The sequence below is a fragment of the Argiope bruennichi genome, chromosome 9 (assembly GCF_947563725.1).
Source record: "Argiope bruennichi chromosome 9, qqArgBrue1.1, whole genome shotgun sequence".
NCBI lineage: Eukaryota > Metazoa > Arthropoda > Arachnida > Araneae > Araneidae > Argiope > Argiope bruennichi.
Window position 1 is genome coordinate 68,070,616 of NC_079159.1, and position 16,628 is coordinate 68,087,243.

Genomic DNA, 16,628 nt, shown 5'->3' on the forward strand with positions numbered 1-16,628 from the left:
AACTAATATTGATAATTTAAAGAGCAAGTCTTAAAATTTTAGTTTTTTTTTCAAAAGCTAGCATTTTTTTATGTAATTCCTTTTTTCCGTTATTCTTTAAAATGTAAGTTGCATTAGAGTTATATTCATTAATTAATAGTTCTCTATAATAATATCTACACATTAAACAGAAATTATTTGTTGATTTATCTATTACTGTAATAACAAATTTCTCTTTTAAATTTTTTAAAATTATTTTTTTATAAAATTTATTTTTTCTTTTTTCATGAAATTACATTTTATGTTTTGCTAAAGTAAATCCCTCGTTTTTTTTGTTCTGCAAATATCTATATTCATTAATGTCTTAATTTCCTCTGAAATTCTCAATTTCCATTTCCAAAACCTTCTGGTGGTAATGGTATTTTCTAGAAATTTTAGAAATAAAAATATCCAAATTTTGTCCAATAGAAATTAAGATTTTTTTTTATTGTTTATTTTTTCTCTCAATCTAAATTTGGTTCCTGTTTCCATTAAATCTGCTAAAGAGCTGGAATCAATAATTTCCTGTTATAACATGGCCTTTATCAGCATCTATATAATCTTTATAGATTTCTTTATTACAGCTACAATTGCATTAGCCAATATTTTCCTACATTACTATGAGAAAAAAAAATAATTACATACAATTTAATAATTGGTTGGAGATATATTGATGACTTGCTTTTGTTTAACTTAGATAATACTAATATTGTTACTAATTGTTATCCAAATGATTTAGCGCTAACTGAAACAAACAAAAATTAACTTGAAGCTACTTACTTGGATTTAAAAATCGAAATTTCTAATGGTAAAACATTGGTTGGTATCTATGATAAAAAGGATGAATTCAAATTTAAAATAATTAAGCTTAGTAATTACCATTCTAATCTGAACTCTAAAATTTTCAAAAATCTAAATTTCTCACAATTTAACAGGATTAAAAGAGTTTGTAATAAAAAATTTCTTATATTGAAGCAATAAATAATCTTATTAAAAATTTAACTACTAATGAATTTTCCAGAAAGTATTGCAATATAGAAGTTCTAATAAGAGAAGAATTGACATATTGCTAACCTTTTGGCACAGCTAAAAATAGATTTTCGGTTACATGTCAACTAATTCAATAGATGGCGTTGAGAACCTCCAATTGTTTATTGCTTTGAATGACAGGAGTTTTTATGCAGTAAGGATGCAGAAAACATGATAAAAGCCATTTTTGTAGAGATTTTACCTGCTACTGGTATGTTCTTTCCTTTTTGGTTTCTATAATTGGTTGTGGGTGTTCTTTTATAGTTTATATTATAATTTCCGCTTAAATTGGAGATTGTAATTAGTTGTTTTATTTCTGTGAAAAATGGTTTTTCTCTTAAGGCCTTTATTTCAGAGGATTTTCGGGTCATGAGGTGTCAATATTGTTGGAATAAGTCAGATCCCTCATAGAAAAAAAAATCCCTTCTTTGAAACCCTGCCTGACCCTTGAGAAAGTCTTCAGGCCAGATTCTTAATTTCTTCCTTTTTGATTCTATATTTATTCTTTTTGCTAATATTGACTTGGTATTTTTACTGATTTGGTTATATAATATTTAGTGACAAGTATTGTGTGTGTAAATCAAAGCAACTAATGAATTTTGTAGAAATTCCCTTGTAACTGCTCTGTGTTTTGTTTTTCAAAAGTAAAAATGATTAAAAAAATGATTTGACAGTTTTTACCAGTTTATTTGAGCATTAACTCAAATATCTATTTAACTAATATTTGAAGGTTATTTTTTTTTTTTTTTTGCTTTGAATTGCTATTAAATTGAATATATCTTGCAGCTTTTATTTTAATGAAAATGAATTATGGTATACATTCTTTCAAAGTTTTTAGTTAATATGTTTTAAATAAACTTCATTAAACTGAAAAATACAAGAAAAAAAAAGCAAGCATTGTTTATGTCATGTTTGAAGGTGTAGGTTGAGTTGAATAATAGTTCGGATTTGCATTTTTTAAAAATTTAAAACAACCAATTATCATAATACACATCAGTGATAACATGCAATAAAGATTACTGTTTGAAAGATATTCATATTTGATTTTGATTAACTGCGCCTATTTTCATAATATAAGTATTAGAAGCTGTATGCTGAAGTTGCATGTTAAAAGCTGTAAGCCACATGCAAATGGGGGGAAAGTATTGAATTGAAGTAGTATTAAATAATTTCTTTTATTTCCTACAAGCATTCAAGGAAACAGATATTAAAGCATGTAGTCTCTTCTTGATGAAGTATTCCTCAGTATATTTACTAACATATCAAAATTTAAAATATAATTAAAGAATGAAATGCAAAATTATAAGATATGTATGAAGCGAATACTTTAATTTTTTTTCTATAGTTAATTTTTAAACCATTAGAGATAGAGCATTTATCTATTTGGAATAAATTGCAGAATAATATAAAGAATTGTATTTTATGCTGTATGAGGCGAAAAATCTTTTGAGAAGAACTAAGCCTAAGTTTTTATATTTTTTCTAGTCTTATAATTTTAAACAAAACAAAAAAAAAGTTCACACTTTCTGCAATCCAAAATTTATTTATATCGCTTTGAATAGATATTTGATTTTAAATCATTATAAGTACTTTGTGGAAGATCTGCCTGGCAATTCATGGTGCTTTCTGGAGACAATTATTGATTGGTCTGACCTAAAAATAATAGAATTCAAAGTTTCAGAACCTAGTCAATTTGGGCCAGATGAAAGTTTTTTAACATACTAATTAGTCAAGGATATTTTACTAAATTTGTCAAATAGGGCTGAAAGACTGCATACAAATTTAAAAATAATTTTTTCCGCAGTACAGTTATATTCTCAAACAGCATGAAATGCAATCTTTTAGAACATTTTTTCTAATTGAAAATATATACCTATCTGGCAATTTAAAAATTGGCTGTTGTACCACGTTTAAAATTAATGTCTTGCATAATAAAATATGAACATGTAGGATCATTAATTTCCTGATTCTGGAACTTTTCTGTGAAAATATATACAAATAACTTTCAGATATTTAAAGATTGAGATTTTTTAAAGTGTTTTGTCTTTGAATATTAAACATGAAAAACATTTAAATTGTAACAAAATTGTAATTCATCCTAATTATTGATTCAAGTTTTTATTTTTATAATGGTAATATTAACATTCATAGTTTAAAGATTCCGTTTTGCTCGCTAATTAAAACTTGTTTAACATCTTCAGGTAGTCCACAGAGATTTAAAGCCATCTAACATAATGTATGCAGATCAATCTGGCAGTGCAGAATCTTTACGAATTTGTGACTTTGGATTTGCAAAACAGATCCGTGCTGAAAATGGTCTGTTGATGACCCCATGTTACACAGCAAACTTTGTTGCTCCTGAAGTTTTAAAGAAACAAGGTTATGATGAAGCATGTGACATATGGAGTATGGGTGTTTTGCTCTATACTATGCTTGCAGGGTAAATAATTTTAATTTAAATTGTAGTTGATATATGTTCTGTTGATACTTTTGTCTATTATTTTAAAAGGACATGCCACAATGTTACAAAATTGTTACATTTGATCTAAAAATTATTCTTTTGAAGAAGCATTTTTTTCCCTTCTCTTTTTAAATATCATGGAATATTAATAATAAAATGGAAACGCTTTATGCATTTGCTCAAGAGAGAAAAAAAGGTACTATTTACTTTCACAATATAAACTATATCTGGGTATAGAAATGCTATTTTTTTGCATAATGCTTGATAAAAATTCCATAAATTTAACTAGCCCCCTTTGGCAACCAGCCGCTTCACCGATCTTAATGCTCCTTAAAATTTCAAGTTAAATACAAATATTTTACAAATTATACAATATTATACAAATATTTGTGTTTTCAATTGCTTCTTCATCAAAATATTTAAGCTTCACATTTTGATAGTCATTTAATTCACTCATACTTTTAAAACGACCTTAAGCCATAATGTTCTATCTATCTCTCTAATTTTCAATCAGTACTCATAAAATTACAGTGTCAATGATTAAATTGCAATCAATATAAAAAACATTTTTTACTAAAACCACACATTTCTTTAAAAATATGAGTACTGAAACCACACATTTCTTTAAAAATATGAGTACTCATAAATAGAATTGTTCAGTATTTAAATCATGTGTGCACTACAGAATAATTTTCATAATTTATGTAGTATCTTAAGAATTATTCTACAAAGATTCATCATAAAATTCAGTTTTTAGTTTTATTTTCAAAAGGATTTAAATGTTATATATATATATATATTTTATTTTGTTTTTATCCATAAATATACTTATAAAAGTTATGAAATCTAAATTTTATACAGTCCTTTGGTCCTAAGAGATCTCGAAATATTCTTGGCACTGCAACTTTTAAATAAGTAATTGATCTAGCGTTTGCTGTCAGATATGATCAATTTATGAACTTTTGAATAGAATAGTTTAGAACAATCAACATTATCATAATCCTAGGCCAATAGGTCTTGAGAAACCCTGGGTGCTGATTGAGATATCATCTTTGAGACTGTCAATGAAGTGATCTAAAATCACCCATTTTTATTAAATAGTGTTATTTAAATATTCATAAATAAGTCAGTTTTAGAGACTAATTTAGTTGATTGGAAAGCAACTGCTTTTATTATAAATATTGGTATCTCAAGAATATTTTGTTAAATATGATTTGCAGAACAGAGGATCTAGATAAACATTCGTCATTTATTAGAGTATTTATAGATTCAACTTATATAAAATATAATTGTTTACTTCATTTTGACAATTTTACTACATGCATTTCTATTATTAAAGGTTTATAAATTAGCCGTTGGGCATAGAATTGAAAAGATATATATATTAAACCATGTTTGCCTTAAGTATAACTGATTTATGGAATTAATAATGTAGGTATTGTAAAAGGTCATACAAATCTTCACTTTGCATTTACTTTTTATAAAATATCCTATTTCATTTCATATGGACACATGCTCGAAATTACATTTTTGTATGTTTAATTTACAATAACATTTTTTTTTTTTTTAATTTAAGCTTTTGTCAATATGATGGCAACATGTTGATAAAAGCTAAAAATTAGATAATTTTTCTTATGCACACATAACGTGCTTGTGCAAGTTAAATTTTATAGTGTTGGTTGGTAATATGGTTAAAATATATTTTTAAAAATTCGTTAAAAATAAGAACTTAATTTATAGATTAAAACTTTGGTATCATTAAAAAGACAATTTTTTGAACTTTAACTTGATGCAAAAAACAATTTTGTGCTGTAATATTTTTGGAACTTATAGCAAAAAAGTGCCGAACTTTCGATTGATTATTAATTAATTAAAATTCTAATTAAAAATTTTAAAAATTGCTCCAAGATACACATATCCTGCCTTCAAGGTATAAACATGCCAAATTTTTCAGCTGTTGGTAAAACGGTATGGTCGGTAGAGCGCCAACACACACACAAATACATTGAGCTTTATTAACGATGGGTTAATTATTTGGATATAGTTCATACAAAAATACTAAAATTGCGATAAAAAAATGGGAGGGTGAAAATTTGGAGCTATAGATATTTTTTGATGCCAAATAAAAATAAAAATTGTCAAAAAAATAGAAAAAAAATTCTGGATAGGGACACCTTAATTACCTAGCGTTATGAAATATACTTTACGACCTGCTCTCATACCTACCAAATACACAGAACAGAACGCCGTCTCATGCCCCTGTAACCATGACCATTCTGGTCACTGAACGGTTTGGTGGGCATGTTACGGGAATTTTATTTAATTAACAAAATATTTACAGTAGGAAAATGAAACAAAAATAACTATATACAGATTTTACAATTATGTAAGAAATTTTATTATAATGAGACCGTTTACATAATTTTTCAACTTTGAAATATAATTTGTAGTAATAAACTTAGGAATATAGTGCTGAGAGATAAAATGTGTAAAAATATACATATAATCTGTGTTTACTTATTGTTTATGATATAGTAGATCAGGATGCAGTTAAAAAAATCAGATAGAAAATAAATTGAGAAATGGAAACGAAGACAATCTCTGATTGATTGAAATGTGTGACAGGAGACTGCGGTGCTTGTTTTCTCCCTTAGTCTTTTTTGGTATGAGACTTGATGTTGAGAGCTATGGAGGCAAGAATAGGTCTCTATTTTCACTTATAAATTTGATTATACTGTGGATTTTTTGCCTGGAAATGAAGTTGTTGGCAACTCTTTTCAGCCATTCCTGTTCATGGCTTGGTGATGGTTTTTTCATATGCCAGGAGATTGTAAAGATGCATTCCATAGCATAATGAAGTGCGGTGCCTATCCCACCACAACTGCACTGGTCACTCTTAGACTGATTGAACCTTTTACCAAATACACATAAAAAATTTCATAAAAATCGGTCAAGCCGTTTCGGAGGAGTATGAACACAAACACCGCAACATGAGATTTTTACATATTAGATTTTAATTTAGATTTATAAATGATTTTCACATGAAAAATATTTATCTTTGTTTAAAATTCTGTTGTATTTTTCTTTTACGGAAAAATATTTATTCACTTTTTTTCTATTTATTATCTAAAATTATCCGATAATTACCTTAAAAAATAGCCTGAATTATTGATGGTAATCAATTGAATAATGCTATGTAACAAATGATTAAAGTGTTTTTATTAAGGCAGAGTTGAAATTAGCTTCAAAATTATTTAGCTAAGTGCCACAGTTATGGGTCTTTATATTGCTGAAAATATTTGTTTATTAATGCAATGATATTGATTTATTGTAATTTTTGTATTGGACATAAAATAAAATCTCAATTTTGAGTTTTTATCTTATTTTCTTGAATGACTTTTGTTCAATTAGTCAAGAATTCTGTTTTATAAAATGAACACAAGACTTATGTATGTATTTACTAACCTCAATCAAGAAATTTATCTATGCTTTATTAATTGGGGAGTGTACTCTAACTTAAGCAATTGGATCCTTTTTTTTTTTTTTTTAATATTATGAATCTTTCTGTCAGTTGCTCAGTTATAAAAAGTAATTTTTTTGATGTCTTGGTGTAATTGAATTTCTCAATGTTGATTTGTTATGACTTTTATTATATTTTAAATCTCTTATTTTAGACATACTCCATTTGCATATGGTCCAGCAGATAAGACAAGTGATATATTATCAAGAATTGGTGAAGCTCGTTTCGACCTAACATCTGGAAACTGGGTTAATATCACTGCAGCTGCAAAAGTATGCTTATTTTTCTTATATATATTCTTGATAACTCTTTGTTATATCTTAAATTACTTAAGAATGTTCAGTGCTTTCATGGCATATTATCTTTAGTTTTAGCATATATGTTTGATGCATTTAAAATTTTTTTTAATGCTTAAAATGTTGACATAAGGAATTAATTATTGAATTTTATATTTGTGTCTTTATGTTAAATTCATTTCTTATTAATAATTTTAAGCATAGACTAATATTGTTATGTACAATTTTCATATTTAGCATCTAGTACAAAAAATGTTGCATGTGGATCCAAAGCAAAGGTACAGAGCTGCTGATGTTCTGAATCATGCTTGGATAGTAAATAAAGACCAACTTCCTGACTGCCAGTTAGCACTACAAGAAGAACCTTCTGTTGTAAAGGTACACATATTTCAGATTTTTTGTTCTCATTTGTTTCTAGCTTGGTTTGAAGTTTTGATTTCATTCTTGGTTAGCTCTATAATTTGGGTTTTACAGGGGTGTTTGTGCTCCGGGGATTTTGAACTTCGATACCCGGAAATTCCGGGGATCGTCGTTCAAAAGGAAGTAGGAATAATAATAAATTATTTATTTTGATCTGGGTAATTTTGTTTGCTTTGAAAGCAGAAAACGCAAGGTCAGTGTGTGGTGGTGAAAACTTTTCCTTTCTTTCTCCAAAGGCAGTGATAATGCGTGAAAAGGGGGAAAAAACTTCTTTTTTGTTCTTTCCTTATTGCGAGTTATGACTCATTCCCCCGGTTCTCGGACATTCTCTTCTGGATTCTTTTCGGCAAGTGGGTTCAAATGTCTTATCTCTCCTGGCGTGGCGCCAATAAGTAGAGAAGGGGGATTTTTCGCCATATTAGCTATTTGTCATTGATCGCTTCGCAACTTTTTTTTCTCCGCTGTGTAAAATTTTCGTTTCATTTATTGATGCACATGTAAATTTTTCGTTTCGTTTATTGAAATATTTTTTTATTTATGTACGCAAGAGAATTTCACGATAAAATTTCTCGATATAAATAGTGATATTATACAATTAGAAGAAGGTGTCCGGAATGCATTTAGGTGGAATTGGATTAAACGGAGAGATGGTAATGGGGATACCATCGGCACATGGTGCAAGAAAATAAATGTTGCTGGACAAGCATATTGTGTTTTTTGTAACTCACTGCTGAAGTATGGTAGGGAAGGATTCAAGGCTTTCACAAATCATTCTAAAACTGTGACGCACATAAAATATTCAAAGTGCATTAGACATTCAATGACTTTAAGTAATTATGCTAATTCAAAAAATACTGATGACTTACTGGAGACTGATGCTCGGCCATTGGATATAGTGACAAGAAAAGCACGCCAAGAGGTATTAATAACTTCGTTTATCGCCGAGAATTCTCTTTCTGTCAATGTAGCTCCCAATTTAATTGAACTCTGCAAACAGTTGAGGCGCGATCAGACGGCACTAAACTCGTTGGAAATGTCCAGGACTACTGCATGTTATAAGATGAAATATGGGCTTGCAAAAACTATTAAGGAAAATATCATTAAAATTTTAAAGGAGACTCCATTTTCTCTAAATTTGGATGAAAGTACTAGCAATGCTCAAGAAAGTATACTGGCAATATTGGTGCAGTTTTATGACAACAATCAAAATGAAGTTGTAGTTCATCATTTTGCATCTCTAAAGATGGAATCTTGCAATTCAGAAGCTGTTTTTAAAGCAGTTGTTAATACTGTTGAAGATAATAATATTCCATGGGCAAACTTAATTATTGTATTAATGGACTCATGTAACACCATGCGTGGGAAAAAAAAAGGGTGTTGAAACCAGACTACAATCAAACAAAGCACCCCACTTATTAGATATTGATGGTGACACATGTCACACAGCTAATAACTGTGCAAAAAAATTTGCTTCATGTTTTGACAGATACTTAGAAGATTTGTTTGATGACATCTATTTTGATATGAAAAGCTGCAGTAAAAGATTTTTTCAAAATCTGTGAATCCCTTGCCATTAAAAAACTTAAGCCCTTGAAGAGACCAGACCATAGGTGGGTGTACATTTTATGTGTTTTAGAAAGAATCAAAGATCTGTGGGATGCTCTTATTGCATTGTATTTTCATTACTTGGATAAAACTGATAAAGGGGATTATTTTTCTTATGTTGAAACTGTATACAATAAAAGAAATATTTCTGCAGCTCAAAAAAAATTGTTGAAGGGGTGTATTCTTGCTTGCATTCCCAACAACTCACAAAGGATGCTTTAGCTCGGATAAAAAGAATATTAAATGGGTTATTTGTTATGCAAAACAAAACTTTATTGCATATGGCATTATATTCAGCAGTATTACCAGAGTTCAACACATATATGTAATTATTTGAAACAAATAAAATCAATGCTTCATTTAATACATTCCAGTATTTATAAATTGATGGCAAAATTTTTCTCTTTTTTTTATGAAGCCAGAAAATATAGAGTTCACATCTTATGATGATTTATTAAAGGTTGATGTCACAAATCCAGAATTCCATCTACCTAGCAAAGTAATATTTACTGGTGCAGAAGCTTCCACTCTCCTGAAGAAATTATCAAAAAATCATCCAATAGCAAAAGAATTCCAAATTTCTCTGATGAAAGCTTATACTAATACAGCAAAGCATATGAAACAGAAATTACCCCTTAAAAATTCATATCTAATTAGTTTTACAGCATTAGATCCAGAGCTAAGAGGTAAAACCAGTACAATATTAGCTTTTGAAAAATTATCATCTTTTTTGTCCCATATTTTTAGTGATGATGAAAAGTCAAAAGTAGAAGCTGAAATAAGGTTATACCAGAATGATATTGATATCACCAAAGAAATGCTCTACACATCTGATGAAAGTGGAAATCAAGTCAAGTGTACAATTGATAAATATTGGTCTAAAGTTTTTAATTTAAAAGATGATTTCACAAATGATTATAAGTATCCTACATTGGCTAAATTGGTCAAAGCCTGCCTTAGCTGCTTCCATGGCCCATTAGTGGAAAGTGCATTCAACTTAATGGATACACTTGTCACTGACTATAGAACCTCTCTTAAAGTTGATTCCCTAGATGCAGTGCAGACTATTAATTATGATTTAATGGCTTCTAAAGAAACCTCATGTGAAAAATATGGCTAAAAAAATCCAATGACTGATCCAATTCACAAAGATCTCTTACTCAATATGAACAGAAGTTGGAAAACATATCAAGAGGACTTAAAAACATGTATTTCAGATGAATCACCTATAAAAGTCTCTGAAAAACCTTCTACATTAGCAGAAAAGCAAACTGCTTCTACCTCTGCATGTGCAGTTCTCGAGGAAATTTCTTCAACTGTAAATGAGGAAAATAAAAGTCAACCTTCCTGCAATTATGAAGTTCACCACAAAAGAAAGACAAGCCCACAAACATCAGAAAATAAAAAAAAAGTAGCAGAAATTAGATAATTTTTTTTAAAAGAATTAATTCAGGTAATTTAAAATATTTACATAAAATGTAGTAGTTTATATGTTTCAAAATTTATGGTTATTAATTTTGCAAAAAAAGTAATTCATTGAACTTTTATAATTAGGTCATTCAATACTTCATAATTGTAATTTTTCATTTCTCTCCCCCCCCCCCTTCTCGAAACTCCAAAATGTCGGTAGTAAGACCGTAAAAGTTTCAGGGGATTTTTTGGGGTCCCACAAAAACCCCTGGTTTTACTTTGGGTAAAATGATGATTAAGTTAAATTGAAATGGAAATTGGGTTACTTATGGGCATTTAAAAGACGAAGATTATATTTTCTGTTCAAAATAAAAATTTCTTCTAAGAAATTTTTGGAAATAATATATTTGATAATTTGGTCAGCATTAAGTTAAATCATTATTAATAATTATCTTTATACACTATTATCTTCATTTAAAAGTATCACAAGCACAATTACTTAGTCATGTAAGGATATAAAATCAGTGAAGTAAAGCTATTATTTTGTAAAATTATTCATATTAACCTGTTGGAAATTTAATTTTTCTAAAAGTGAGCCAAAAATTTTTTCTAGTTCTTTTAGTATTTGTTATTTAATTGAATGATAATATACTTTTTAAAAATTGATTTTGAAAATTAATATAAAAGGAATGAAATATTTCTTTGAAGAATTTTTGTCCGTTGAATTTTGTTGTAGTATTTAGCAAATATATAAATGCTTTTTATAAAAATTTTGTTTATTTGTAAATAGGGTGCCATGGCAGCTACATTCCGTGCCATTAACACTATTCCAAGCTCACCTACTCTACAACCAGTAGAAGCTTCAAAGTTGGCTCGCCGGCGGCAGAGAAGTCGCCCCAAATCCTCTACAGATTGATGAAAAACCTCTCTCAAAAATCCAAACCTTTATAAAATGTGTGACATAAGCCAACATGCAGGGCTTTCATTTCAAAGCAGATTTATATTTGGTCCTGGACAAGAAACATTTGATATTCGTGGCTTTCATTCAGAACTTGATTTTGAAATCATTCTAATTTATTTTTGATTTAGAATAATCATTCCCTTTCTTCCCCATCAATTTACTTACTATTCTGCTCGAAATAGCTTATCTCATTGATTCAGACTTCTTCATCTCAATATCCATGCTGGCAAGATCAGAATTTCAAGTATTATTTATGGATGTGAATAATCAGTACTTTCATTTATTCTTGAATTTGTTTCATTTGAACAAGGTATGCATTTAGAAGTTGACACATTTTTCTTGAAAATGTTTGGAGTGATTTTAATTTTTTAAACAACTGTTTAACTTTTAATGATTATCTTGTTTTTTTTATCATGCTTTTAAAATGGAAATTTTTATTAATTTTTAAAGAATTTATTTTGTTGCTTTTGAGGTGACTTACAATTTTTTAAAAATAATCAAAATTAGTTTTTGTTAATTTAGGATATTTATGCAACTACAGGGATATTTTATATACAATTTATTTACTAATGTGTGTTTATTATTCTTTTTATACATGAATGTATAACCAGGAAAGTTTTGAATTGGAAGAATTTCTTCTTGAAAGTTACCTGCAAGTAATATATTTAATAAGTTAAAGTTACAGTTAATTAAGATGTTTCACACTGGGTCTTAGCTTTACTACATTTTAAAAAGTGTAACTCTTCAGATTTTTTTTGTATTGTTTTATGCAACAAGAAAATGAAATGAAAGCAACTTGGTTCCCATTAATTACTGAAATGAACAATTGCAAAGTTATGGAAGATTTTGAATATAAATATCTTAATATTTACTTTAAAAATAAAACATATCATGCTTTTCAGTAATTTCAATATTGGGTTATTCAAACTTAAGCAATATGGAATTCAATCGGTTATGATTGATAATGCACTGGGCTGTGTATTTATATGTAAAACTTCCATGTTTAAGGGTATACTTTAAATAATGTTATATTTGATAAAAAGTGAAATAGTGTAGGTTTGGAACATATTTTGGAAATGGCACTGAAATAATTTGGTAAAAAATGAAAATAACAAATTTCCAAATATTTTTAAAATAATTTTTAATTGGTCAGTTTAGCATCAATAAAAACATTTACTTATTCAGTAAATATTTGTGTGTGATTGACTTTATTCAAAATATTTGCAGCCATAGAACTAAGTTTCCAGTATTAATTTGTGACAAATTAATATTTAAGTGCCTTATAAAGAAGCATTATTTTGTTCTTTAAAGAAATATACTATTCTTATTTTTTAAGAAAATTAAGTATAACCTGTTTTGAGACACAGCAAAATGCATTAATTTAAATGTTGTTTACATATAAACTGTTAAAATATTTTTGTTATTAATTTTATGATTTTTGTATTCATTCGTGGATTGTCTAGAAATGAATAACAATTTCGTTTAACAAAAGAACTAACTTATTTTTTGTTTTAATATTGATAAAAAGTCGTTTCTTACAAATTGAACTTGGGAATATAATTTTTCATTTCATAAATAATAATTAAATGGCTTGTAAAATAATTGAACATGTTTTGAATTGGTGCATAGCCTTCTGTTGCTAAGTATGATCGAATCCTTGTTTAAATACAATATTTGTTTTGTTAAAGCTTAGTTGGAAACATGCTTATAATATTAAAGAAAATAGTGGTAAAATAATTAAAGATTCTTTGTGTAGTGCAAGATAAATCTTGTTAAACTTGAAAGGTGAACTATTTTGTTCATATCTGAGAATTTGAAAAGATTCTGTTAATTTGTCTGTTTCTTTGTAAAGGTTTTTTCACTGGGAATGTTAATTTTTAAAATTATCTGTTTAAGTATAGAATAATTGACTAAAGCATTATTAAATTAATTTATTTTCACTGTTGAACTCTAATGTATACAAAATGTTTTTTTAAAAATATAATTATGTCATCTACTTTTGATTACTATTACATTTTACTTTTTGATTACTTAATTAAAAAGTTAATTTTTTAAATATGCAGTAATTGTATTATTTTTATGAAATACTAATTGAGGGACTAATGTTGTAAGATGCAGGTAATAATTGAAGCTATTAGTTTTCTAATGAAGTTAAATAAAAGCTATTTTAATCCATAGTTAAAGAAAGCTATTTTAATGATATATCTATTCTAATGGTAAAATATTATTCCTAATTTGCAGAATTAAATTCCTTTTATAGAACACTTAGATAAGAAAAAAAAAAATAATAAATAGTGATAGAATAAATGGCCATGGAAAACCTGAAATTTATGTCAGCAACATGCCAACCACAAATTTAAAGTTAATATAATTATAATGTGGCAATTCCCAAATTCCAATAATCAGTTTGAACTTAATAACTTCTGTTACCCTGAAATTATGGGAAAAATCTAATATAAAAATTTTATTGCCTGTTTCTTTTAACAAAATATAAATTCTATACTATTTCTTTTTTATTTATTTTCAAGAAGCAATAAATTTTTTGATATATAAATAACTTGTGGTAAAGCTCGTAGGTTTTATTTATTCATATGAACATCGAAGGAATTTTAACTACTGTATTTTTTTATATTTTAAATTAATTTTTAACATTGAAACTAAAAGACCTTCTAGATTAAAAAAAAAAAAAAATATTGGCATTTAAAGGTATGTTATATTTTGTTTTATGAACCATTTTACATGCAAGTTTTTTATTTTGAGTATTTCTTTTATTCTTTCAATTTTGTTCATTAATAATGGCAGCTCAGAGGTACTCTTTATACATCCAATTAGTTTATATCACTTATAGTACTTTCAAGTCAAATTTAAATACATTACTTATACTTGTATTGCACTTTCAAATTTTAGAATACATAGTAGAAGTATTATTTGCATTTCTATAGTCAATTCTTTATGCTTAGCTAGTAGGAGTTATGTGTATTTCCTGATTCTGTACATATATGTAATCAAATTTCTATTTTATTGAACAAATTCTTAACCTATGATTCATTGGATTTTGAGAATAAAGTCATGTAGTCATTTTTACATGTTCTGTAATGTAGCAGCTCTAAATTGTATATTTATATTTTATTGTTTTAAATCTAAATGTGATACCTGCAATATATTGATATTCTATATTCATGATGTAAATAAATATTGCATTTAAATGTTTGAGAACACTTTGAATTTAGTGTATTAATTTTAAAGTGTGATGTGTGCTGCTGATAAGTGTGTGAATTAATTTAAATCACTGCCAAGATTATATAAATAGGGTCCAGATAGCTCTATTATTCTTTTTAATCTCTAAGTATCTATTTCTCAAAGTTAATTATTTCTCTAAGTAAAATAGTTGTTAGATATCTTTAAATATCAAAATTTTTAAGATGTAATTAATGCATTTATAGGCTTATCTCTTTCTTGTTCAGTTTTTGTTCTCTCAATTGAATCAAAATATATTAATGAAATTTCATTTATTCATACATGATTCATAGGTTATTATACAGAGGAATAATTGCATTATTATAGTATATTGAAGAGTACAATATGCTTCAATGCTAACTTTTGGTATCATACTGCCAGGAAATTACATCAATTGATGACGAGCATTTGGTGCATTTTCAGAATTTAACAGCTTCAATGTGACTATTTAATAATTTTGATCATCATAGATATATTAATTACTTACATGAAATAAATCATATATTCATTTTCAATCATTGTCCTTCTAACCTCAGTATGCTCAGTTTTTTTTTGGGGGGGGGATTATTCAGCATAGAAATGTCTAAAAATTGCTAATTAGCCCTTCACAGTTCTTTAATGTGGACAAATATTTTTATATTAACTTAATCTGATGAAGGGAATACAAATGCGAAGTTAAAGCTCTTGTTTTCTTGTAGTGCATTATATATGAAACTCTGATTCTGATATGTTTGTTGCAGAACAGTTAATAATTATATTATGAGAAAATTTTAATGATAATATTTAAGGCCATAATAATGCTATAAGGCTATTTTCATTTCATTATATTTTTAAAAAGGAATTAATTTATTGACTTTCTTTTTATTTTATTAATTAAACATATGTTTTTGAAAATTGCATTTACATTTGCATTTATCCTGCAACTGCACAAATTAAATTTTTTTTTTTTTGCTGAATTTTTTGAATTACAGGATTTTCTTCTTTTTTATATTCATATAATATAAATTATATTTTAATAAATTTTTTCAGTAAAATTATTTTGATATGATTTAGGATAGTATAGGGCCCAGTTATGCACTTCTGATGATGAAAATAAGTTAATTATTAATATTAAGTAGTTTTTTAAAAAGCTATATATTTAAATTAAAAAATTACTCTAATATATTTATGATATAATTGTACTTTAATTTTTACTTGCTAGTATCTCCCTTGTTTTATCTGTCACCCTGTTTATGTAATGTTCAAAGAGTGTTAAATAGTTGTAAAGACTAAAAATTCGAAGTGTGCATTTCATGTTAATATTTTCTTGCTGTTGCAGTTTTCATAAATCTGTATATTTATGCTTTTGATTGAAAGTATTATAAAATATTGAATACAAATTGTGTTCTTTCTTTTTTTACTCTACATCAAATATTTATATTCTTTTGTTTCTCCTATTTTTATGCAAAACAATTAAAGAGAAAGGAAAGAATATTTTGTAATTTTTTAAAATTGAAATAAGATTACCATTTATTATGTAAAATATATAAGTAAACAATCAAAATTATTTTACTAATATTGTGCAGTTTTAAATTGCAAAGATTACCGTATCAGCAAAATTTATTTATTTATTACAAATACTGCTCAGAAGATTGGCTATGAGGCCATTAGATCTCTTGCCTTCTAATATTT

General features: G+C 27.1%; 1 protein-coding gene across 4 annotated transcripts in view; it reads left to right on the forward strand.

Moving 5' to 3' along the window:
• LOC129983701 (ribosomal protein S6 kinase 2 beta-like) overlaps positions 1-16,336 on the forward strand; it is a 41,152-nt gene extending 24,816 nt beyond the window's left edge. For all 4 annotated transcript variants that reach the window (XM_056093290.1, XM_056093291.1, XM_056093288.1 and 1 more), the window contains 4 exons: positions 3,249-3,487; positions 7,183-7,300; positions 7,562-7,702; positions 11,550-16,336. In XM_056093290.1, coding sequence (XP_055949265.1) covers positions 3,249-3,487; positions 7,183-7,300; positions 7,562-7,702; positions 11,550-11,675 — 624 coding nt within the window. In that variant the 3' untranslated portion in view covers positions 11,676-16,336. The remainder of the gene's footprint in view (positions 1-3,248; positions 3,488-7,182; positions 7,301-7,561; positions 7,703-11,549) is intronic.
• The last annotated feature ends 292 nt before the right edge of the window (positions 16,337-16,628 follow it).